The 26,460-nt window shown below is 41.8% G+C and overlaps 1 protein-coding gene across 1 annotated transcript in view; it reads left to right on the top strand.

The window, feature by feature from the left end:
* Positions 1 to 595: 595 nt before the first annotated feature.
* emilin3b (elastin microfibril interfacer 3b) overlaps positions 596 to 26,460 on the top strand; it is a 41,924-nt gene continuing 16,059 nt past the window's right edge. The window contains exons 1-4 of the mRNA XM_070895085.1: positions 596 to 791; positions 1,255 to 1,380; positions 8,544 to 8,707; positions 12,436 to 14,310. Of these exons, the coding sequence (XP_070751186.1) occupies positions 616 to 791; positions 1,255 to 1,380; positions 8,544 to 8,707; positions 12,436 to 14,310 (2,341 nt within the window). The 5' untranslated portion in view covers positions 596 to 615. The remainder of the gene's footprint in view (positions 792 to 1,254; positions 1,381 to 8,543; positions 8,708 to 12,435; positions 14,311 to 26,460) is intronic.

Raw genomic sequence — 26,460 nt, 5'->3', positions numbered from 1 at the left:
AGAAGGCGTTTTCCCCCTGATCTGAACACTCGGGAGCCGCGCTGGAAATGAACCTGTGATCATTACAGATCAAAAGATTGGCTTGTGCCCGAACGGTAGTGCGAGCTGCTGGGCGAGGGTCTGGTGTCTGTGGAAGGTGGGAGGAGGAGGGAGAGAGAGAGGGAGAAGGGAGAGGGTGGCTGGCTGCTCCCTCATTGGCAGCGCTGCCGGTTGGAGCGGGGAGGGGGCTGGCGCTATGCTAATATCAGCGAGACGCCCACTTGCCGGAGTCGGCTGGTGCCGGAGGTGGAGGTGGAGATAGAGGTCGATCGGCGGTGACATATAGAGCCGGAGCCGGAGCCAATGGACTCATCAATCGCCTCTTGACCACCAGCCTCCCACATCTCAGCTCTCTGATCCCGGCGTCTCGCCTCTCACCAGGGGGGGAGAAGACACTTGATTTCGTTTCCCTCCCCTTCACCCTCTTCCCCCCCCCCCCCCCTCCGCCGTTCCCCACCCCTCCTCTCCAGGGTGTTTTTTTTTTGGTGAACTGGACGGTCACTTTCTTGCACCTTGTGTGCCAGGCAAGGAGAGGGGGTTTGGAGATCAGGCAGAGCAACACCGAAAGCAGTCACCATGCTGGAGAGCTCCGCGGGCTCTGCCCCTGTGCTCCTGTCTGCTCTCCTGGTGCTCACCATCCTCACGCTCATCGATGCCAAGGGCAATTTTTACCCCTCTTACCGCTACAACCTCTTCACCTCAGGAACCAGCCCCAGTCTGAAAGGAGCAGGTCGGGTCACCGGACGCCACAAGTGAGTTGCTTTTTATTCTGCTCAGTTTATTATTCCAAACCCCTCTGCAAATTTTAAGCCTCCACATATGTTCCTGTAGCTTCAAATGGACGTGTTCTTTGCAACAAAAAAAACCTAAACGCGACGAAAACATACGAGAGTTAAGACAAATGTGCTTAGGATTTTTTCCCCAGCTTTTCTGAAAACTGGCAAAGCTTTTCAATTCCTATCTCCAGTAAAAAAATAGTTCTCGATTTAAAAAAAAACATTTTAAGGGTCGACATTTGGAGAAATAAGTTTACTGGGTTTGCTTGTGACAACCCCTCAGTTGGTCACTGTTATATATTCTGTTTGTTAATGGGAATTTAATTTCTGCAAGGTACAAAGTTAACTGGCACCCAGTTAAATGCAGTGTTCTCTTGTAAAAATGGTCCAGTGCAAAAATAAAGTACTTATGATTTGTATATATTTTTTTCTTTTAAAGGAACTATTGCGCCTATATTGTGAAAAAGAATATCACTTGCACGATGCAGGACGGGACAGACACCTATGTAAAAGCCGAGTATCACCAGTGTGCTTGGGGCCAACTGAAGTGTCCGCGAGTGGTTATGTAAGTCCCAGGACCTCAAACGCTGCACCCACACCGCATTCAGTTACACAGGAGGAGCCCGACAGGAAATAGGCTGCTAATTTGCAATTACAGCTGGGCTTTCTGTATATTTGTTTCCAGTCCAGTGCTGGTCTGAACACAATAGACTTTTTAAGACCCTGTCACAGTAGAACGTACCATGCAAATTTATTTTGACGGGACCCTCCATCCATCCACCCATCAGGAAAATCAGGGACATGTTTCAATTCAGGTCAATTCATTTAGGTGTGCAGTGGAGGGGAACCATTGCATATTGGCTGACTTTTTAAAGTGCACGCCGCCTTTAAATTCAACTTCACAAGTGATTTCCATGGTTTAAAAATAAACCTAGGATCGCTTCACGTGCACAAAAGAGCACAAGCTTAAAATGAATGCTTTTGTGCAGCGTTCAATGGGAGATTGCGCCGAATGGGTTGAGCTGATTAAAACGTGATGGTTGAATGTTCCTGGCTTAATATTATTCAGTGTTTTCGCATTCTGTGGAAATTAATACATTGCACTATTTTAAATAGCTGAAATTTTTACGGACGTTGATGTAAATATTTGAGATAGTTGCCCTAAACTGGCAAAAATAAACTGAAATAAGCTTATGAACCGAGAAACTGCACTGCTTCGGGTCAGTTATAATTGAGTAAACCGAGAGGAACTTTCTGAACAGTGGCGCTGTTGTGCCCTCTAGTGGCAAGGAAAGGACCATCACACGTCCTCATGTCCAGCACCCACACTCAAAAGATGCCAGATATTTTTCATTGGAAAATACCTTTGACAGAGGATAACAAAAGAAGGGGTAGGGCCTATTAAAGACCATGAGGGTAATCTGTGTGTGGAGGCAAATGTGGGTATGGTTCTTAATGAATACTTTCTGTCTGTTTTCACAAAAGAGAGGGGCGATGCAGACACTGCTATTGAGGAGTAGTGTGTAATATTAGATGAAATAAACATAGTGAGAGAGAAGGTATTAAGGGGTTTAGCAGTTTTGAAAGTGGATATGTCCCCAGGCCCGGATGAAATGTATCCCAGGCTGTTAAGCGAAGCAAAAGAGGAAATAGCAGAGGCTTTGACCATCCAATCCTCCAATCGTCTCTAGCTTCAGGTGTGTTGCAAGAGGACTGGAGGACTGCTAATGTGGTACCTTTGTTTAAGAAGGGAGAAAGGGACAGACCGAGTAATTACAGGCCAGTCAGCCTAATCTCAGTTGTGGGAAAATTATTGGGGAAAATCCTGAAGGACAGGATAAATCTACATTTAGAAAGACACAGATTAATCAGGGACAGTCAGCACGGATTTGTTAAGGGAAGGTTGTGTCTGACTAACTTGATTTGAATTTTTCGAGGAGGTAACCAGGAGGGTCGATGAGGGCAGTGTGTATGATGTAGTGTATATGGAATTTAGCAAAGCTTTCGATAAGTTCCCACATGGCAGACTGGTCACGAAAGTAAAAGCCCATGGGATCTAGGGCAAAGTGGCAAGTTGGATCCAAAATTGGCTCAGAGGCAGGAAGCAAAGGGTACTGATTGATGGGTGTTTTTGTGACTGGAAGAATGTTTCCAGTGGGGTTCAGCAGGGCTCAGTACTAGGTTCCGCAGGGCTCGGTACTAGGTCCCTTGCTTTTTGTGGTATACATCAATGATCTATACTTGAATATAAGGAATATGATTAAGAAGTTTGCAGATGACACTAAAATTGGCTGTGTGGTTGATAATGAAGAAGAAAGCTGTGAACTGCAGGAAGATATCAATCAACTGGTCAGGTGGGCAGAACAGTGGTAAATGGAATTTCATCCAGAGAAGTGTGAGGTGCATTTGGGGAGGGCTAACAAGGAAAGGGAATACACATTAAATGGTAAGACATTGAGAAGTGTAGAGGAACAAAGGGACCTGGGAGTGCATGTCCACAGATCCCTGAAGGTAGCAGGCCAGTTGGATAAGGCGGTTAAAAGGCATACGGAATGCTTGCCTTTATTAGCTGAGGCATAGAATATAAGTGCAGGTGGGTTATGCTTGAACTGTCTAATACACTGGTTAGGCACAGCTGGAGTACTGCATGTAGTTCTGGTCACCGCATTACAGAAAGGACGTGATTGCACTGGAGAGTACAGAGGAGATTTGCAAGGATGTTGCCAGGAGTGGAGCATCTTAGCTATGAGGACTGATTAGATAGGCTGTGTTTGTTTTCCTTGGAACAGAGGAGGCTGAGAGGAGACCTCATTGAGGTGTATAAAATTATGAGGGGCCTAGCTATAATGGATAGAAAGGGCCTATTTCCCTTAGCAGAGGGGTTTCTTCACGCAGAGGGTGGTGGGGGTCTGGAACTCACTGCTTGAAAGGGTGGTAGAGGCAGAAACCCTCATCACATTTAAAAAGTATTTGGATGTGCACCTAAAGTGCTATAACCTGCAGGGCTACGGACCTAGAGCTGGAAAGTGAGATTAGGCTGGATAGCCTCTTGTTGGCCAGCGCGGACACGATGGGCCGAACTGGCCTCCTTCTGTGCTGTAAACTTCTATGATTCTATGACATCTTTCATGGCATTAATCTGATTTAGTACCACAATGACCCTGTTTAAATTTCATTAAATTCAATTGGTAGCATCTTACAGATTGAATTTAACAAATACTCCACTCAAGACCGAACTTGAAAGGGTAAATGGCACAACTTGGCACAGAATCATTTAAAATCCACTATAGTCAAAGCATTCTTTTCGTTGAGTTAAAGTGGAGTTATCTAATGGTGTTGTTTAATTGAATACATGGCAGAGAGACTAGAGAAGCTGGGATTGTTTTCCTCATAGAGAAAATTTTAAAAAACAATGTTCAAAATTGTGGCAGGTTTTCATTCGAGTAAATAAGGAGAAACTATCCCGATTGGTGGGTGGGTCTGTAACCAGAGGACACAGATTCAAGATAGTTGGCAAAAGAATCAGAGGGGTGATGATGAGAATTTTTTCGTGCAACTTTTATGTTATGTTCTGGAATGCATTGCCTGAAAGGGTGGTGGAAGCAGATTTAATAGTAATATTCAAAAGGGAATTGGCTACATTCTGGAAAAAGAAAAAATTGCAGGGCTCGGGGGAAAGGAAGGGAGGTGATTGGGATTATTGGATGACTTTCAAAGAGCTGGCACAGACATGATGGGCCGAATGTCCTCCTTCAGTGCTGCAAGATTCCATGATTTGATGGTTTGATACAAGAGGGAGCTTTTATCTTCACATGCCTGTCTATAAATGATAAAGGATACCAGTATGGCGACCTTGCCATCATATTGGTGTCCTTCCAATCTGTCAAAGGCACAATTTCCAGTTGAAAGTCAGCAATAGTGCTTATGCTGGAGACCTTACACTGGCACCAGGAGCAAAGCAATTGAAGATCTGCCAGGTATCAGAGCAACTGCTGAATTAAATTCACCGCATTAGAAACAAATGTGTGCTTGGGAAGTTGTTTCATATTAGGTCATCGTTTTGGCCAGGTTCTGTTACTAGAATAACTTCTTCCAAAAACTCAGTGCAGATGCTACCAGGAACCCCAAAGAATGAAGGGCAGCTGCTGTTCAAAAGCAGGTTAGCTACCAGTGAAAATTGTGCTGCAGATGTTACATCTGCTGCAGTAGAAATTTGTACAATGTGTTTTCTAGTTCAAAGGCCTTTCTGACTTAAACTATAATGAAAACAAAGAATTAGTCATGTCAGATGCCATCAACAATGCAGTAACATGTCCTGATAGGAGTAATTTCATATTTCTATTCATACCGAAGAATAGCATCTACCATGGCGATCGTATCAATCAAAGTTATAGTAGCTTATAATCGTTTTTCCATGTCTTAGTATCAGCCAGGGTAGCCTGCTCATGGGGGTAAAAACTTTGTTCCTTATATTTACATTTTAATACATTTTATTTTTGCAGTTTTTTATTTTTAGGGGCAAAAGTTGATTATTGATAATGTGTGTTTGGTGCAGTTATTCTGTGGACCACCACTATTCAGCCCGGATTCCAGTAAACGCAGTAACTGGCAGCAGAGAGAAGTGTCAATGGTGTAACTACACAAACTGTGTGGTTCTTGGATCACTCTTTGCTGTCAAAATGAAATATTATCTGAAGTTAAATATCTTTAAATCTGATTAAATAAGGAATGGAATATTTTTACATCTTGAGTAAAGCTGCGCTCTGCGCTCATCTAATTCTGCCCTCTTGAACATCCCAGATTATAACTGCTCAACCATTGGTGGCCGAGCCTTCTGCTGCCTGGGCCCTAAGCTCTGGAACTCCCTAAACTTCTCCGTCTCTCTACCTCTCTTTCTTCCTTTTAAGGCGCACCTTAAAACCTACCTCTTTGACCAAGCTTTTAGTCAGCTGCCCTAATTTCTTCTTATGTGGCTCGGTGTCAAATTTATTTGTTTTGTCTTATAACACTCCTGTGAAGCACCTTGGGACATTTTACTATGTTAAAGGCGCTATATAAATACAATTTGTTGTTGTTGAGTAGAGAGCAGAATTTGAACGAGAGAAGGGAAAATCCGGTGACAAGTCATCTTCTGGTCACTTTTGGACATTTCTTTATTGGCACAGCACTGGGAGCAGGTCAGTCAACAGCCTTCTGGCCTAAAGTCGGCATGGAGCTAGCAGAGAGAGAATATACAAACTTAAAGAAAACAATAGGTCATCAGAAGCAGGCTTCTCTGACTGATAACCAGCCACAGGGAAATGATTATAATTCAGCCCTACGTCAGTTAAGCATAAACAGATCATTGTGAAGAGATATCTATTTGCAACGCAGCATTTCTGATTTTATTGCCTGTTTTATTTAAACTACTGGCTGACTTGGAATGTTTGGATTATCATAGCAACAAGATTGCATTGGGACTCCATTCTGTCTTTAAAAATAATCATCTGAGCAGAACAGTGACCACAGCATTAGACTGTTGGTAACCTTTCCAAGAAATTGTGTCACCTTGAAGCTCAGCATCAACACAAGAGCATCCAAAGTAACTACTTATTTCATTTCCACAAACCGTCCCAAAGATTTTACCACAGAGATGTACCAATGGGCTGATTGACTTTGAAGAATTATTGGAGGCAATAAAAAAACATTAGCTATTCCAGACACCAGCTACTAGTTAGGCTGTCCCTTCAAGGCCGTGCTGAATTAAAGGCAAGTCCTGTCTGCCAGTTCAGATGGATATAAAAGGTCCCAGGACACTATATGAAGAAAATCAGAGAGTTCTTTTCAGGTCATTACTCCCGCATCCAACACTACCAAAATCTGGTTAACAGGTCACTGATTTACTGACAATTTGCGCAAATTGGCTGCTGTATTTTCACATACAATAACGGTGATTGAACTTCAAAAGTAATTCATTGGTTGTAAAGTGCATTTTGGCATCATGAGGGTGTGAAAGGCACTATATAAATGCGAATGCTTTCTTACTGTGGTTTCACTTAAAACTGAGTTGAAATGAAAATGTGAGATTTGATTGGATTGTAAAACTCCCTGAGAGTGAGATACAGGTAGTATATTTAACAATGTGAAAATCATATATATGTCCAAAAGGCTAGACTACCTCAAGAAAGAAAGACTTACATTTATATAGCGCCTTTCACGACCACTGGACATGTCAAAGTGCTTTACAGCCAATTAAGTCACTGTTGTAATGCGGGAAACATGGCAGCCAATTTGCGCAAAGCAAGCTCCCATCTTAGCTTCAAAACACCTCCAGATTCAACCACTGTTATTCAATGCAAGGTCTCACTAACATAAAATATACCATTATTAAAAAGTCCTATAGTACAATTTATAAATGTGTCGCTTCAACAGAATCACTTACTGCTTAATCTCTAACTGCTGGAAAAATAACTCAAAATATCTTTGTTTTCTATGACCGAAGTTGAAATGATTAACAAAAGAGTGGCACAGATCTATTGTATTAAGAACAATATTTCGACGTGCAAATATACGTTACATAAATACTAGACTGCACACTGTATTTTGAAGGTTAAAACAGTCAATTTTGATTTTGAATAAATATTAAAAAGAAGGTACTCAATCAGAAGCAACATGGAAAGTCAGGTGCAGGTCCCGTGTTGTAACATAACCTGGCTCTCATCTGTTCCATTTGGTGTGTTCTGTTACTAGCACGGTATATGCTTAATTTTAATGAAAAACATATTGCTTGATTTAAATGGCTATTTTCAGCTGTCAGAATCAATTTGTAGACAGCTAAGTAACCTGTATGACTTTGAACTTCGATCCAATGCTGAAATCTACTTCCCAGGTGTCATTTCATTTAGATTTAATAACAATATTTGAAAATACGGAGTGATGTTCAAAGTCGATTAAGGACACTCAGGCCCAAGATACTCTTGCAAGTGAAAGGGCATCAACCAATCATTCCCTTCTGCACGTCAGCAACAAAGTGCTTTGTTACAATATGTATCCAGGCAGTTAATTTTGAAAACTGCAAAAAGAAAACATGGAAAACAACAAGGCAGCAGCTTAAAGAGTAGCAAAAAGGACAATTCAGGACTAATAAATAGCTCTCTCTATCTGTATGGTACTATGGTATTGAGGATAGTGGGCTGACTGAATTAAAGAACCTGCCAGTTTGAACCCAGGAATAGCTTTTATATATCCCATTGAGACCACATGGCTCCAAACTCTCATAACATAGGAATGAGGAGCAGGAATAGACTATTTGGCTCCTCAAGCTTGCATTCAATAAGATCATGGCAGATCTTCGACCTCAACTCCGCTTTCCTGCCCGATCTCTCTATCCCTTGATTCCCCTAGAGCCCAAATATTAATCTATCTCAGCCTTAAGTACACTCAGAAAAAGAAACCTTCTTAACCTTGACTCTATCAAGCCCAGGTTCCAGAAAGGAAAAGAAAAGTACTGTGACATCTTACATATCTACAGCCTTGCCTCAGCCAGCAAAGCTTCGTACTGTTAAAAAATCAAAGTAAACAATAAATGACGGAATTAAGTAATCAGAACCGAGTTACTTTTGTGCATGTGCCACACCATTATAAACTACTGCCATATTCAAAAGTACATGGCTTCTTTTAACAATTTTGCTTAACTTTCAGACTGTAAATAACTATATTGATCGAAAAATAATCATTTTTTTAACACAGGTATCGGTCTTTTTTCAAACCTAAATATAAAATTGGATACAAGACTGTTACAGAGTTAGAATGGAGATGTTGTCCAGGATATTCTGGTGATTTATGCCAGGAAGGTCCGACTGGGCTGCCTGAACTTGTACCATCACACCCTGGACCCAGAAAAGGTTATTATGGTAAGTTTTAATTTCATCAGGGATTTTTGTCGCGGTGTTTGATGGAGGTAGAGTGTTTTATAAATATGTTCGGGCCCTGAGGCTAGTTGAAACTGGTATGGTGCCAGAACAATCTGACCTTTTCTTACTGTGAAGTAACATTTTTTCATTAATTTGCAATAATCTTAAAAACACTCCTATTTATACAGAAAGACTCCCATTTATCCAATGCTTTTCATAACCTCAGGATGTCTCGAAGCGCTTGGCAACTAATGAAGAAGTTTTGAAGTGTAGTCACTGTTGTAATGTAGGAGACGCGGCAGCCAATTTGCACACAACAAGCTCCCACAAACAGCAATAAGATAAATTATCAGATTATCTGTTTTTTAATAATGTTGGTTGAGGGATAAATATTGGCCCAGGACACCAGGGAGAACTCCCTTGCTCTTCTTCTAATAGTGGCCGTGGGATCTATTACATCCACCGGAGATATCAAATTGGGCGGCCTCAGTTTAACGTCTCATCTGAAGGACAGCCCCTCCGACAGTGCAGCACTCCCTCAGTACTGCCCTTCCAACAGTGCAGCGCTCCCTCAGTACTGCCCCTTTGAAAGTGCAGCGCTCCCTCAGTACTGCCCCTCCGACAGTGCAGCACTCCCTCAGTACTGCCCCTCCGACAGTGCAGCACTCCCTCAGTACTGCCCCTCCGACAGTGCAGCACTCCCTCAGTACTGCCCTTCCAACAGTGCAGCGCTCCCTCAGTACTGCCCCTTTGAAAGTGCAGCGCTCCCTCAGTACTGCCCCTCCGACAGTGCAGCACTCCCTCAGTACTGCCCCTCCGACAGTGCAGCACTCCCTCAGTACTGCCCCTCCGACAGTGCAGCACTCCCTCAGTACTGCCCCTCTGACAGTGCAGCACTCCTAAAGCAAGACACCCTTGTAAGTATATAAAGTAAGCAACTGAGATTTGATTCTTCAATTCAGGAATGTCCAAACTACAACCATGGACAATCCAGTTGAGTTGGCTCTGGTTACACACTTTCTATTTATATATCTTATTTATTAATTTGATTTCTGGAGAGCTTCAAGGTTTGAAAAGGGCTCTTTTTAGTGTTGATTGCTCAGTGGTGGGTAAATCCTGAATCAAAATCCCAAGGTTTACAGATCTAGTAGCCACAGGATGAGATATGTACAAATTAATGGGCACATTCATTTAAACGTTGGCCTGTAATTTCCTACAATGGCATAACAGGCAGGTTCAGTCAAAATCCATGCTAAAATTCACTTGTGAAATTTCCTATGAATCTCATTTAGAATAAGTTGGAATATAAAAATACAGCATAAACCAAACGGAAATCTGTGGTAATTGGGGCTTGAGAAAGGTGTTATATTCTTTCTTTAAGTCCTTCTTTATGAATGAAAATTAAAGCTTTTAGTTATCAAACCATCCTTTATGTACATTAGGCAAATTAATTAATATGTCTAAGAAAATATAATCGCGAAAGCTTTTCAATTTTTTATGTAATTCATTCTGATGCCATAAAAATGCATTCACAAAGACAGAAAATATAGTGCAGGTCTTAGTGACGAGAAATTGAAAAAAAAAGTCTAAAAAAATCATCACACAAGAATTACTTTAAATCCTGCTGCTGTTAAAAAGATAGATATAAATTGACATAAATGAAGGTAGTTTGGATTCTTTGATCTTTTGCGTGATGAGGCAGAGCAGCGTTAATGAATGACAGAGGGTTTCGGCAGAGATTTTGCTGATTCAGTGCAAAAGATTGAGGAAACTCAAGCACAGTGTAAAAACATGCTTAAGCCACACGCCCAAGTTTCCTCGACCTTTTGAACTGCAAATCAGCATGATGCCATATTTACGCCGTCGTTTATGTGCACATTTTATGGAAATTCCGGGCTATTATGTGTAGCACAGGAAACACATTATGCACGAAAGAATCCAATAAAACAAAAAGCGTGGATAATTCTGCTTTCATTGGATAGAACATTAAGAAAGAATGACTATTCGTTTATGTATCCCAAGTTCTTCATCAGTTTCAATGAAGAAACAATCTGATCCTATCGATCTGATTTGATTCCATTTGATTTTTGTTTTGCAGCACTTAAACACATTTAGGAAGCAATAATGGAGAATTGAGCGGTGACATTGGTCATGCAGAATGCGCAATAACGACCCATTTTACACATTTTGTTTCGATTGACTTGGAAAAATAAACAGGTGGCATGTAAGACAGGCTGCCAATTCACCATCGCTCATTTTGTACTACTTCCCAAGAGTAATTTCACCCACTTGGTTCTTTCCGGGTTAAAACCTTTAACAGCTACATCTTTTATAGAAAAATGGTTTTACTTGTAGTTTTGTTGTGGTAATGTGGGGATCTCACAATTGTGAAGCATTAAGCACTACATACAAGCCACCTAAAAGTTCAAATCAATAATATATTCATTGCTGTGAAGGCCATGTGTGTAAACCTATTTGTGGAAGAATCTGCCCTGTAGTAACAAGATTTTTACAATTCCATTGCCAGATTTTTCGACTCCATGGTTTGATTTCCATGTCCAAATAACCAGAGCTAAAGTTCTGGGGCCGAAATTTCCCCTTTTTATAGCTCCAATAGCGCCTCAGAGGGTCGCTAACGGGGCACAAGACAGTTTTCGCCCAAGGGAGAGGGGGCTACCATCTCCCAGGAAATTGCCCGGGGTGTTGTGGAGGCGCTGCCACGGTTAGCTGCCCGAGCTGCCGTCCAACCGGCGATGACGTCATCGCTGTGCGTGGCACCCCTCACAGTCCCGCGCCGATCCCTTGACGCCCCGCGGGGAAAATTGGCTGGCACGGGCAGATGTCAACGCCAGCTTCGCGTGTTGTGAATGGGAGGGGCATTGAAGCACATCAGCGCTTTTCGCCCCAGTAGCGCCCCGGGACCCGCCCCCAAAGGAAGTGGAGCGCAGTAGATTACACTCTGCTTCCTTTTGAGGGGCGGGAAGCCAATTCAGCATCATGGGCGGGAATCCATGCCGGGCACTAAAAGTCCCGGCCCCCGATGATTACCATCACCAATAAGGGTGCGGGGCAATTTCACCCCCTAATGTCTGATTATAAGTTTAGAATGTAAAAGGGATGTTGTCTACTGCCAGGTTAAGCTGTTACAAGGAATACTTGTGATTTTTTTTTTGTAAAAACAGCTATGTAAAACAGATACTTTCTGATTTGGTTCCATTATTATAAAAGATCCCAACTAATTTATGGTCTTACCCTGGAGTATCTATTTATATCAAAGTTTTTGAGACCAGACATCACTCTTTAATGTGTCAAAAATATAAAGCTAAAGGAAAAAGGGACTTTCTGACTCGGAGCTGAAAATTTAAAAGCCGCTGCTAATCTAAAATCCTTCCTCAACCAACAGTAATTGACTGACCTCAGGGCCTCCCTGAATCCCTTCACAGCTCAATACTGTCCTTAAACGGACAGCCCAGGTTAGCAGCTCAACACAGTTGTTTTCCAGATCACTTGTGAGAAACATCATGTGAAATCAGCTTGATACTTACAAAAGTATTCTTTTATGTCGCTTAGCTTGGTTTAGAGTATAAGACCTGACCTTATGGAACATGGCATATAAACCACAGGTCCTTTTATTAAGGACTTTACCAAGAGTGAATATGAAATAGAGGTACAACTATTTAGACTTTATTTGTATAATCCATTAATTTTGCAATATTCTTCCTTCCTAGGTCCCAAGGCTCCGGATATATATGGAGAACGAATAGACCGTTTGGAAGATGAAATGCGACGTTTCTCACAATCATTTGAGAGACTCCAAACCATGGTGAGTGGGATAAGTGACAGTCTCAGGCTATCAATTCAGGAAGACACCAATAAAATGATTGTATCATTGCTGAATAATCTGAAATACCCAGATGCTGCAGTCGGCTTTGGATATATAACTGATGGCCTAGAAAACTTGGGCAAAGGAGAGCCAGCATATCCACCAGCAATGGGAGACTTGTTGGCCAAAGTGACGGAGGTTAAGGATGTCTTGAAAACAAAGAGTGACTTGCTTGACGAAGTTCATGGGATGGTGATTGGCCACGATGGCCAACTCAGGCAACTTCTGGAGGCCAGTCGCCCACCTTCACCTTTGGCAACTGTGGATTTCCTGGATAGTTACATCGATAACAAACTCACCAAGTTCAGAGCAGATCTACTCGATGGCTTTGAAAACAAATTCACAGATGTACAAACTGTCTGTGATTATCAGGTAAAGCTGGTCCAACAGCAGTGTGAGGAGCAGAAGAGCATAAACCAAATACTTCAAGAAACGATAGATGGGAAAGAATCTGACTTAAAAAAGGAGATTAATAACTTACAAACTCAAATTGATGGATTGGCTGTAACTGAAAATTGCTGTGACACTGTTAAGTACCTGACAGAAAGAATTAATGCCCTGGAACAGAACCTTAAAGAAATCTCGGACTATCAAAGATCATTAACAACCCGGTTTGAGAGTGAGCTGCCACAATTCGCCACTATTCATGTAGAAAATGTTTATGATAGTAGGCTGGACGACATTGAGGCTAAAATCAACGCAACGGAGAGGAACTTTGAAGAAAATTGTCTGACCATAGAAAACAACATGAAGGGACATTTTGGAACTGAACTGGATGGTATGAAGACTCTCCTGCACGATAAGCTGAAGGTCATCGAGGGCCGGGTTAGTATCATCGTTGAGGAGTTAAGCAATGTAACTGTACCTGCCAACCTAGAGGGAGAAGTAATCCCAATGCTGGAAACAGAGCTTGCCACCATTAAAAAGCAAACTAATGAAGGTCTCGATAATCTAGAGGGAAGACTGATAGCTCTGGAGAATCTGTGCACTGCAGGTTGTACCTCAATTATTGGTGACATCGAAACTCTCAGAACAGATATTGATGATTGTCAGAAAAACTGCCAAGATATTGTGACAAAACTAGATAAGAACTCTGGTCTACTCAATAAACTGAATTACTCTATGTTTGAAATACATAGAAAAATTAAAGAGGATGAGGAAACCAGTGCAGTGCAGGGAGAAATCACTTTACTAAAGATCAACATCAACGCTGTTAACAGAACACTAAAAGGGATCAAAGATTCTGTCAGAAAATATGCTGACGAATTTGCATTTGCCAATTCAACCTGGGATGAACATGAGCGCAAAATTACAGATGAAGTCCATCTGATCCAACAGATCGTGAACAGCCAAGGTTCCCAACTCATGTTTAGTGACAAACGTGTCCACGAACTCAAAGATGATCTGCTGCGAATCAACCACAGGATAATGTCAGATCTCCATAACTGCAAGCACAATGCTCGAGATATCCAGAAGGAAGTGTCACAAGTCGACCGACGGGTAGCCGAGATGGAGAGTCTGTGCAGTAAACTAGATGCAGTATCTCGCAGTCTGGATTTTATTAAAGATGGTTTGGATAATCATGCTGGTGATCTGTGGAATTACTTAGACCAAATGAATGGAACCCTTGTGCTACACAGTCAAGACATCATTGGTCTAAAAGATTCAGTTCGTGAATGCAATACCAGGATTACAGGCATTGGAGATCAGACATTAGATGGTAAGCATCATGAATACTGTACCTTCACCACAGCTATTAATACAAGATTTACAAATAGGATGTAGAATATCCAATTAACCTTGTATAATCCATTGTAGGAATTTGGAATAAATCCCAATATTCTTACTAACTTTATTATGAAATAAGAGTGCACAATGTAGTGAAAAAATATCAAGAAACAATTATTCATTACACACAGCATTTATGCTGTAAATCAATTATAAGGCAGTAATCTAGTGATTAGGGTTTAGACAGCATCATAAATCGCAACGGTGAAATTCAGTTTGATCGTCTGTCGAATCCTGTAACTTGACTGTGGCCTTAATTCCACTTAAAAGAATTTGGTTTGCAATGCATAACAATTTACATGAGTTTTCAGAACAAAATCTTAACTTTGTTAAAAAGTTGAACTGAGGGTGGGCATCATCATCATAGGCAGTCCCTCGGAGTCAAGGTTGCTTCCACTCTAAAAGTGAGTTCTCAGGTGACTGAAGAGTTCAATGCAGGACCTACAGTCTCTGTCACAGGTGGGGCAGACAGTGGTTGAAGGAAAGGGTGGGTGGGGAGTCTGGTTCGCCGCACTCTCCTGATTCTGCACGCTCTCGGCGATGAGACTCGAGGTGCTCAGCGCCCTCCCGGATGCTCTTCCTCTACTTTGGGCAGTTTTGGGCCAGGGATTCCCAGATGTCAGTGGGGATGCTGCACTTTATCAAGGAGTCTTTGAGGGTGTCCTTGAAGCATTTCCTCTGCCCACCTGGGGCTCGCTTGCCGTGTCGGAGCTCCGAGTTGAGCGCTTGCTTTGGGAGTCTCGTGTCAGGCATGCGGACAGTGTGGCCTGCCCAACAGAGCTGGTCGAGCGTGGTCAGTGCTTCGATGCTGGGGATGTTGGCCTGAGCGAGAACACTGACGTTGGTGCATCTATCCTGCCAGCCAATGGATTTGCAGGATCTTGCGGAGGCAGCACTGGTCGTACTTCTCCAGCATTTTGAGGTGGTGGGGGGCTGGCGAGAGAGATTTTTTCCTCTATGAATGAGAGTCTAGAACCAGGGGTCATAGTCTCAGGAGGAAGGGTAGACCATTTAGGACTGAGATGAGGAGAAATTTCTTCACTCAGACAATTGTGAATCTTTGGAATTCTCTACCCCAGAGGGCTGTGGATGTTGAGTCATTGAGTATACTCAAGAATGCGATCGATAGATTTTAGCGAATAAAGGGATATGGGGCTAGTGCGGGAAAGTGGAGTTGAGATAGAAGATCAGCTGTGATCTCATTGAATGGCGAGCAGGCTTGACGGACCATGTGGCCAACTCCTGTTCCTATTTCTTATGGTCTTATGAATGCTTAATGAGGAACCCTTATCCTGGAGAGTTACTTTAAAGGTAAAATAGCAGTGGTGCGAAGCGGTTAATCTTTGCTCCAACGCTAAACTTGTGTCGTGTAGATAAGGTGTTAAGACTCAAGCTAACTCCAAAGCAAAATGGCGTGAGGCTCCATACTCCTGCACCTCGTGTTTATTTCACAGATGAGGCATTAGTTTTGATTTTCATGTGTAATTCTCCTGACAGTGAAATTACTGGGCACTTAAATTGAACCATTTTTATTTAAATTGCACAGCTGAATTTGAGGGTGAAAAATGTCATTATAATCCAGTGGCATTGTCTGGTTAAATTGTATTTTAAAAAACAGTGCAACACTTAGCAAATGGAAGAAAGAAAAGGAATACACTATGTGTAGTATCATCTTTTCAAAAGCAAACATGTGGGATGTGTTGTGGTATTAGTCTGCCAAATTCACATGCCTACTTAAGACAACATAGAAACGTAGATGTTTACAGCATAGAATGAGGATGTTCAGCCAATCATGATGTGCCGGCTGTTTGCTAGACCAGTTCCAAACAAATCCCATTGCTCTACTCTCTCCACATAGCCTTGCGTCTTTCTCTGATTCAAAAATGTTCATTCACTTTTCCCTTAAAAGATGCAAATGGTCTTTGCCTCAACTACTCCCTGCTACACCCGAACAAGTCTCTGTGTAAAGATATTTCTCCTAATCTCTCTCCTCACTCTCCGTTGACATTTTAAATTGATTACTCCCAGTCACCAACTCCCTCACCAAAGGAAATAGTCTTTCCCCATTATCAAAATCCTTCATAATTTTAAATATCTCTTTAACCTTCTCTTTGCCGTCTCTGCTCCAGTGAAGAAATAGTCCCAGTATCTCAAGTTAAGTCAAAAAAAACATTAATATTTGGGGGGGAGGAGCAAAACAAATATTCTCAATGTATAAAAGCTTCTGTCCGTAAGAACAGAAATCCAAATATTGTTTTGTGTCTATTTGGAACTGTCAATTACCTTCAGTTCAACATGTACGAGTGATTTTCTGAAGACTATTGAAATGATGCAGATGCTGCACAAACCATCAACATCCCATTACTGAATGCTAAATTACAATAAATCATGTCACATTTTGGACAGCGATCATGGGTTACTGTAAAACTAAACACTTTTTGTTGTGTCAAGCGAAATTTAAATTTAGTGTATGTGAACTATTTAAGCACCAACAACAGGAGACTCCAATCATTTCAATAACTTTGGAATGTGATTTACTTCACAGAAAGGGGAACATTTCTCATTTCTGTTGTAGATATAAAATGGCACAAAGTTAATAGCTCATTTGTAAAGAAATACTGCAGCCCCACCTCGCACATCATTTACTTCAAGAAAAGCATTCAATTATATTTTGACACAGACATTATTTAAAGAATTGACAGGATTTTGCTGACACAGGTTGTACATAATAAACACAAAATGACAGCAATTCCAAATATCGCAAACTTCAAATAGTCAACTCACTAACACACCAAAAATAGGAATGTTGGAATCTCCTGGTAGTGCCTATTTGTTGCCCAGTACAGAGGCTGGGCCTACATAAACCACACGAGCTGTTGGAATGCTTTTTCACAGCATATTTAGATAACACTTCTTACAGCATAGCCGTGTAAGATTTTTCTAATTTTATAATGCTGCAACAAGCTAGAACAAACTAAGTAGTATTTTGTGCACTTCTATATAGCTAGCAGGAAAAAAAGGAAAAGAAAAAAGAATTAGTGCGTTTTTTAAAAATTGAAGCGTGGCAGACAGTGTTGACTGTGCAGCAAGACATTCCAACACGTTGATAGATCTCCACACAATGATCTTCAACATGCTGTTAGGTGGAGTTGGGGAGCAGAAATACTTCACACTGGCCCACTGGTACTACCTTGAGTACAGTGTGCCATACATTTCCCACCCCAATCACACTTGTACCATGATGTTGAATAGGCTGTAGTGTAAGAACTGTATAACACAGAAAAACTCAACAACTCTCAGCGGTGTCCAAACCCTAACTCTGGCCATGGGCCATATGTGGTCTCCAAGCCCTGACAATCTAGTTCTCAAAGTTCAAGCAACTCCGTCCCATTTGTACTTATGTTTCTTATTCATTGGTTTGTCCCTTTTGAATTTTGACAGCCTGGTTGTTTGGGAAGGTCGGGGTGTTTGGGGTCGGGATGTTTGGGGTCAGGGTGTTTGGGAAGGTCGGGGTGTTTGGGGTCGGGGTGTTTGGGGTCGGGGCGTTTGGGAGGGTCGGGGTGTTTGGGAAGGTTGGGGTGTTTGGGGTCGGGGCGTTTGGGAGGGTCGGGGCGTTTGGGAAGGTCGGGGCGTTTGGGAAGGTCGGGGCGTTTGGGAAGGTCGGGGCGTTTGGGAAGGTCGGGATGTTTGTTGCCTCACTGGTGTATCAGAAATCAGAACACCCAAGATCTGTTGTATCAGCAACTTAAGATGTTCGCAACTTAATTGGAATATGGGTTTAAACTTTACATCTGATGACCTGAAGCTCTATGGTGTAATCCTATTCAACCTAGGACGACAGAATCCGCAGACACTCCTGAAACTAGGTGATTGTGTATTATTCAAAGGGAAGCTGTGGAATTAATGGGGACGTGCAATATATTGCATTGGGCAGTTCCACAGATACGAAAAGTTATTACATTGGAGAATTTTGCAGGATAACAACAATATTACAAACAAAAAGAACAAGCAGGATAAAGAATTAAAGGGGGCCGAACCATCTTGTAAGAGAAAAAGGTGGGCACCACATAGCCAGTGCAGGATGTATCCAATTTGGCAGTAAATGGAACTGACTATCAGACGCTGCGTATAACGGGCGGCCAATCCGATAGCGGCCATTCTGCGGCACCGTCCCAGACAAATTTCTAGGCCAGTCTTAAAAGATTTTTCTTCAAGTTGTTGCAAAAATGATACAAGTGGGAAAAATGGTAATTAATATTCATCAATTTTAGCCTTAACCAGGCCACAATATATTTATGTTAACATGTCACTCTACGGGCTGCTGCTGTGGATAGGGATAGGGTAGGAACTAATTTTGCTAGCTCAAGTGTATGACCCTCAACCGGAAGATAAAGAAAGACAAAAAAGAACTTGCATTTATAACAAGTTGAAATCCTACGGCTGCCTGACATTTATGCTTCCTTGTCAAGGTGAGTGCATTTTTTCACTTCTCACCAACTAAAAGAGCTACATCTTGAGTTACACCTTATGGCTCCAATCATTGAGTCGTCCTCGGGACACAATGCCTCCATTTGTCAGTGGCTGGCAGAGGAAATGCTTCTTTCTCCAACATAAATTGTTCAAAGGCAACGCAAATAGGCTTAAAAAAAAAGAATGTAACAGGAAATTGTTCAATCTGCTCATTTCAAATTGAAAGGGGAGTACTTCAGAGTCGAGCATTACTGGGAAGGAATATTCAGCATGTCAGTAACCATTATTGATGAAAATGCTGGCGATGATTCAGTTTTAAGTGCGTGTAAATGAACTGCTCTTTAAGGTTCGAACTCCTTCATACTTGAATCATCTAGCAAAACTTGATCGGCCATTTTTCATTCAAAATTCCTTTAATCTCTAAAGCTTGATTAGTATTTCAGTCTGACCAGCATCTTTACTGTATAAACTGTTATTTGATATTTGCATATTGAAGAAACAACGGGGTAACACGACGCTTCCACTGGGCTGAGGTTTAGAAGTTTCCCTTGTGGTCTTGATCACCAATCTGAAGATTCAATCTTTAATTTCCATTTAAAATGAATACCGGATCTCAGATTCCATCAAATGTGTGTGGCTGCCTGCCCACTTTGTTTCTGCTTTTAATATACAGGGTACCTCAGCATGCTGTTCCTCCTTTAGATGACAGCATACAATAGTTCAGCTACAAGCAGTTCATCTTTTATGTGAGATTTTAAAGCACACCTTGTAGTAAAGACAAAACTGCAACTAAAAAAAAGAAGTTTTATGAAAATAGTGAGAAAATGGATTTTTGATTAAGAAGTACCCTCTAGATATATAAAGATGACTAATTGATGGGAGATGGGAGGGGGGGGGGGGTGATAGGGTGAAGAAATATTTTGCTCTCATATTTTTTAGTATTAACTCACGAGGCTCAAATTTTTCACCCAATGTGGAACTGAACCATATGGATCGGGAAGCTGAAGTATTTGCACTGAGTTTCAACCAAGGTGGCAGTAGGGGCCTTACAATAGGTGCCTCTGGTCTCAGAGGGGAAATCAGAGGGAAATCAGGCAGGGTTCCTACTGCATATTGATATTCAGTGATCTTGCTAGAAAGTGCGTGTGTGTGGACGGCGGGCTAGGTGAGACCAAGACCTTGCTGTGATACTCTCAATGGTCATGTCGCTCACGTTCACCCTCTAAGCTGATACATGGAGAACTGTTCGATTGGACAAGGAAGGTTGCTGCGGCCATTGGAATTATATCCCAGCATAAGTCAGAGCTTTCATAAGGAGAAAGGATAAATCGGAGACTTTTAAAACTGTTCTGTGGAATAGAATCAGGGGACTATGAACAACATGTCATCAAGGTCTTTGAACATCTTTTTCTGATCAACAATGTTTATTTTGAAAATAATAACTTGGTTTGAGATCATCTAATTAATAATTCCATAAATTTGTATTATGATTGCAATTTTAGTCTATTATGTAGCCTGTTTGTGATGATTTTCATTCATTCTAATGGATGGTTTACACAGATGACACCCAGAGATGCAGTCTGACCAACATGTTGATTTTCTACACAATTTTGTAGATAAGCAGACTTGTAATTACTCCATCTGTGTTTTTCTAAATAACAATTACTGGCTTTCCACAGGAAATCTAATTAATTTAAGAAAATGCATTTTTAATCTGAAAGCAAATGATTATGCAGGACACTACTGTACTGACTCCGGAAACACGTGCTTTATTGCTTTCTGGTACATATTGTTTATTTGACAAGCCACAATTAACCTTGTGACTGCCACCTGGTCTCCATTCATAAGTCTTTCTGGAAAGCAAATTGTGCTCTATTTTCAGCACATCTGCAATGTATAGTCTCGCCACATTCACATCATTTTAATGAGAAGATTGAGGTTTGTTGGTGTGATATAAAAGCTTGGCTGTTGAACTGTTCTAGCTGGGACTCCATTTAAAAGCAGTGAATAGCACTACTGTTTAGCTTGTAAAGATTAAAAGAACGTTTTATTTTGAGTGATCACTGGAAATATATGGCAAAGTCCCCAGGACAGATTCCAAAGTTCTTTCTGAACTGGGCAACTTCACATTTATTTGTTTTCAAATCTGCTCCATTTCAACCAAATGCCACAATCCAATGAAGAGAACTTGAATTTATTTAGCACCTTTCACATCATCAGGACGCTCACAATGCTTTACAAACAATTTATTACTTTTTATATGCCATCACTGTTGTTTTGTAGTTAAACAATGCAGCCAATTTGTAAACAGCAAGGTCAACAAACAGTAAATTGGATAAATGGCCAGTTAATATGTTTTGGTTTTGTTGGGTGAGGGAGGAATGTTGGTCAGGACAGCAGAATACCCTGAACTTCTTTGAACGGAGCCCTAGGATTGTTAATGTCCTCGTTAACAGTCAGAGGGGGCTTTGGTTTCCATCTTATCCAAAAGACAGCAACTCCGATAGTGCAACTACTAATACTGTACTGATTTTCAGCCTAGATTCTGTATTCAGGTCCTGCAGTGGGGTTTGAACCCACAACCTTCTGACTCCTACGGTTTCAAGTTTTGAGACCAGAAACTGCAGCTCTCAAGTAACAGAACAAAGGCAATGACAATGGGGTGCACAGCGCAGCCAGTTTCGGAGCTGTCATTGACAGACCTCACCTTCAGGGTTTCCCCATGTGCCTGCGCCAAACTCCAAAGCTGCGGTTAGTTTCAAAGACGTAATGACAGCGAGCGCTGCCGGTTCTCCTTCACCTCGACCGCAAATTCTGGGCCATTGTGATTTGAATTCAAAGCTGTGATTCAGTACTATGAAAACTAATGTTAAGAACATAAGAAATAGGAGCAGGAATAGACCATACGGTCCCTCGAGCCTGCTCTTCCATTCAATAAGATCATGGCTAATCTGATCTTGGTCTCAACTCCACTTTCCTGCCTGTTCCCCATAACCCTTGACTCCTCTATAGTTCAAGAATCTGTCTATCTCAGCCTTGAATATGTTTAATGACTCAGCCTCCACAGCTCTCCGAGATAGAGAATTCCAAAGATTCACAACCCTCTGAGAGAAGAAATTCTTCCTCATCTCGTGAACCTTCTCTGAACTACCTCCAATGCAAGAATATCGCTCCTTAAATAAGGAGACCAAAACTGTACACAGTACTCCAGGTGTGGTCTTAACAACGCCCTGTACAGTTGTAGCAGGACTTCCCTACCTCTATCCCCCTTGCAATAAAGGCAAACATTCCATTTACCTTCCTAATTACTTGCTGTACCTGCATGCTAATTTTTTATGTTTCATGTACGAGGACACCCAGATCCCTCTGTACTGCAGCATTAAAAATGTGGATTTAGATTCAGCCAACTCTGCTTATATGCAAGTGCTCAGATTTCTCTCTTCCCTAACAATAGAAGCTTTATTACACTAATATTGAGACACTTGGAATTTTCAGCATCTTATTCAGATCTGCTATTTTTTTTTTTTTTTTTAATTCATGTCCAATCGTTATCCAATCGTTACAATTCTTTGTCAAACGCCAGAGGTCACCCTGCACCAGTCAAGGATCACTCTGCGCCAATGCTCTTAGCCAAAAGGCCTAGAGCCACTGCACCGTTCCTGGAAGTACTGCAATACCAGGTTCGTGCCATGGAGGTGGATGGGTCAGGTCCCCCACACACCTCCGTGGAGGTGGATGGGTCACCAATCCCCCTTCAGATCTGCTATTGTACTGAGCAATCATTGCGTGTTCATGCACTTACACCTCTGTGCCCAGACCAAAATCTGCCCCCCAATGTTTAGGACTAACCTTTGAGTGCATGAGGTCTGTCTGAATATTAAAGCTTAGTTCTAAAATTACAAAAACTTATAACCTAAAAAAAGTGAGACCACAAAATAAATTGCTGAAATATTTTTGAGAATTAAAAGAACCTTAACTCAACTCAAGTGAGCAAAAGCCACTCATTAGCATTAGGGTCGTTGTGTAACGTCTGGTGCCAGTCACACAAAGGTCACCCAGTAATTTAGGGCCTGCACAAAACTACAGTATGATTGTACCTACAGGAAACAATTGTATTAACTATTCTATTCAAAAAATAAAGTGAAGCATCCCACTTTGGATGAGGGACAAGGATGAGAGGAGGGCGGGTGAAGGCTTAAGACATGAATGGGACTTTTGGTATCAGCAGCAGTACTTAGACGGTGCCAAGTAGTTAATGGTATTTTAACATCTATAATCCGACTGCAATCACCGATTGCAACTGAATACCAAGAAGTGTGTTACAAGTTAATTTCTGTATTGTACCTAAAATGTGAGACCTGGACCTGTTTTGTAACTAAAGGACTTGATATATGACGGTGTTAAATTGGAGTTCTACATTTAAAGAAAGGAGTGATTTAGTGTCTGTTGTTGCAGTTTTTGAATAGGTAAACTGTTTTAATATGGGTCCTTATATGGTACAAAAGAAAGACTTGCATTTATATTGCATCTTTCACGACCACCAGATGTCTTAAAGCGCTTTGCAACCAATGAAGTACTTTTAGAGTGTAGTCACTGTTGTAATGTGGGAAACGCGGCAGGCAATTTGCGCACAGCAAGCTCCCACAAAAAGCAATGTGATAATGGCCAGATAATCTGTTTTTATTATGTTGATTGAGGAATAAATATTGACCAAGACACCAGAGATAACTCCCCTGCTCTTCTTCGAAATAGCGCCATGGGATCTTTTACGTCCACCAGAGAGAGCAGACGGGGCCTTGGTTTAACGTCCCATCCGAAAGATGGCTCCTCCGACAGTGCAGCACTCCCTCGGCACTGGAACATCAGCCTAGATTTTTGTGCTCAAGTCCCTGGAGTGGGACTTGAACCCACAACCTTCTGACTCAGAGGCAAGTGAGCCACAGCTGACACAGTATGCTGCTCATTCTGAGTTGGCTAATATCACAATCAACAGTAATATTCGAGGCTTTAATGTGCCAGCTGAATATTTGTCACACTGCCATAAAATTATGCTCTTTTAAAAATGATTGATGTCTAAAATGAGACACGCACACACTTAGGGGACTAATTATTTGCAAACCACTAAAACCACTTTGCCTTACAGTTTGTGATGTCATCTGAAGCCTTTAATTGAATTACAGAGTGTAGTAATTTGTTCATCTTTATTGCACTTTGCAGTCCATCGTGCAATTTCTATTAAACCTGCTGTAAAATAATGTAACGGCTTTTTGAAACAAAAAATCTCTTACAGGTATAAAGATCAAGTGTGTGGCAATGAATTAAAGGTGGTTATCTAATCTTAGGGATTCTTCTTTTGTTCACACAACAGATTGAACCTCTTTAGGATATCATCAGAACTGCTGAATTGAATTTGTCTTGTAATTTACTGGTGACCGTTTATCATGCTTATTGTAATTACCTCACAATTTATTCGTACCGCTAAAGACAGAGATGATTGTAACAAATAGTACCGTCTATTATTTTAAGTGTTACTAAGGAATATATAGCAATCATTCCCACAAGGCAGTTCTTTAATAGATTGCAGTTGTAAAAGATAATTATATTTCTGGAGTAAATTGCTGTTGGTTTACTGTGTGGTTTTTAAGGTAGAACCAGGTATTTCACACAACTCAATGCATAAAAACAGTGTTGTCTCCTCTACACGATCTAGTCTGTTTAAATATAACTAAAGCTTTGAAATTTCATAGAATCGTAGGGCACGGGCAGCCATTCGGCCCATCGTGTCTGTGCCGGCTCTTTGGAATTCAACTAATATTCCAGTTAGTTGAATATTTATTTTGAATATTTAGTGAAAGATAACGGCCCATAATTTGCGGTCAGCAGCGAAACTAGGATTAGAATTTTGAAATGGAGGCATTGCTTAACCGGGAGCCAATAGAGGTCAGCGAGCACAAGGGTGATGGGTGAGCAGGACTTGGTGCGAGTTAGGACACGGACAGCCGAGTTTTGGATCACCTCTAGTTTACGTAGGGTAGGATAGAATGTGGGAGGCCAGCCAGGCGTGCATTGGAATAGTCAAGTCTAGAGGTAACAAAGGGATGGATGAGGGCTTCAGCAGCTGAGGAGCTGAGGCAAGGACGGAGACGGACGATGTATTTAACTGGAGAAAAATTGCAAAGTGCTGCAGTACAGCGGGACCTGGGGGTCCTGGTGCATGAAACACAAAAGGTTAGTATGCAGGTACAGCAAGTGATCAGGAAGGCCAATGAAATCTTGGCCTTTATTGCAAAGGGGATGGAGTATAAAAGCAGGGAAGTTTGGCTGCAGTTATACAGGGTATTGGTGAGGCCACACCTGGAATACTGCATGCAGTTTTGGTTTCCATATTTAAGAAAAGATATACTTGCTTTGGAAGCAGTTCAGAGAAGATTCACTAAGTTGATTCCGGAGATGAAGGGGTTGACTTATGAGGAAAGGTTGAGTAGGTCGGGCCTCTACTCATTGGAGTTCAGAAGAATGAGAGGTGATCTTATCGAAACGTATAAGATTATGAGGGGACTTGACAAGGTGGATGCAGAGAGGATGTTTCCACTGATAGGAGTGACGAGAACTAGAGGGCATGATCTTAGAATAAGGGGCCGCCCATTTAAAACTGATGATTGACAGTTTCTTAACCGATAAGGGGTTATGGATAGCGGGCAAGGAAGTGGACCTGAGTCCATAATCGGATCAGCCATGATCGTATTAAATGACAGAGCAGGCTCGAGGGGCCGTGTGGCCTACTCCTGCTCCTATTTCTTATGTTCTTATGTTACGGAGGTGGAAATAGGTGGTGTTAGTTATGCTGCGGATGTGTGGTTGAAAGCTCATTTCAGGGTCAAATATGACACCAAGGTTGTGAACAGTGTGGTTCAGCCTCAGACAGAAGTTGGGGAGAGGGATGGAGTCAGTGGCTAGGGAACGGAGTTTGTGGTGGAGACCGAAAACAATGGCTTCGGTCTACCCAATATTCAATTGGAAAACATTTCTGCTGATCCAGAACTGGATGTCGCACAAGCAGTCTAACAATTTAGAGACCGTGGAGGGGTCGAGAGAAATGGTAGTAAGGTAGAGCTGGGTGTCATCAGCGTACATGTGAAAACTGATGCTGTATTTTCGGATGATGATGCCAATGAGAAATAGGAGAGGGCCAATGATAGATCCTTGGGGGACACCAGAGGTAACGATGCGGGAGCGGGAAGAGAAGCCATGGCAGTTGATTCTCTGGCTACAATTAGATAGATACGAATGGAACCAACTGGATGATGGTGGAGAGACGTTAGAGAAGGATAGAGTGGTCAACTGTGTCAAAGGCTGTAGACAGGCCGAAAAGGACGAGGAGGGATAGTTTGCCTTTGTCACAGTCACAAAGGATGTAATTTGTGGCTTTGATAAGAGCCGTTTCAGTACTGTGGCAGGCGTGGAAACCGGATTGGAGGAATTCAAACATGGAGCTGCGGGACAGATGGGCATGGATTTAGGAGGCGACAACACGATCAAGGAATTTGGAGAGGAAAAGGAGGTTGGAGATGGGACGGCAAGAACGGAGGGGTCGAGGGTTGGTTTTTTGAGG

The sequence above is a fragment of the Pristiophorus japonicus genome, chromosome 12 (genome assembly GCF_044704955.1).
Source record: "Pristiophorus japonicus isolate sPriJap1 chromosome 12, sPriJap1.hap1, whole genome shotgun sequence".
Lineage (NCBI taxonomy): Eukaryota > Metazoa > Chordata > Chondrichthyes > Pristiophoridae > Pristiophorus > Pristiophorus japonicus.
Note: the sequence above shows the minus strand (reverse complement) of the source record. Positions and strands in the feature narration are given on the sequence as shown.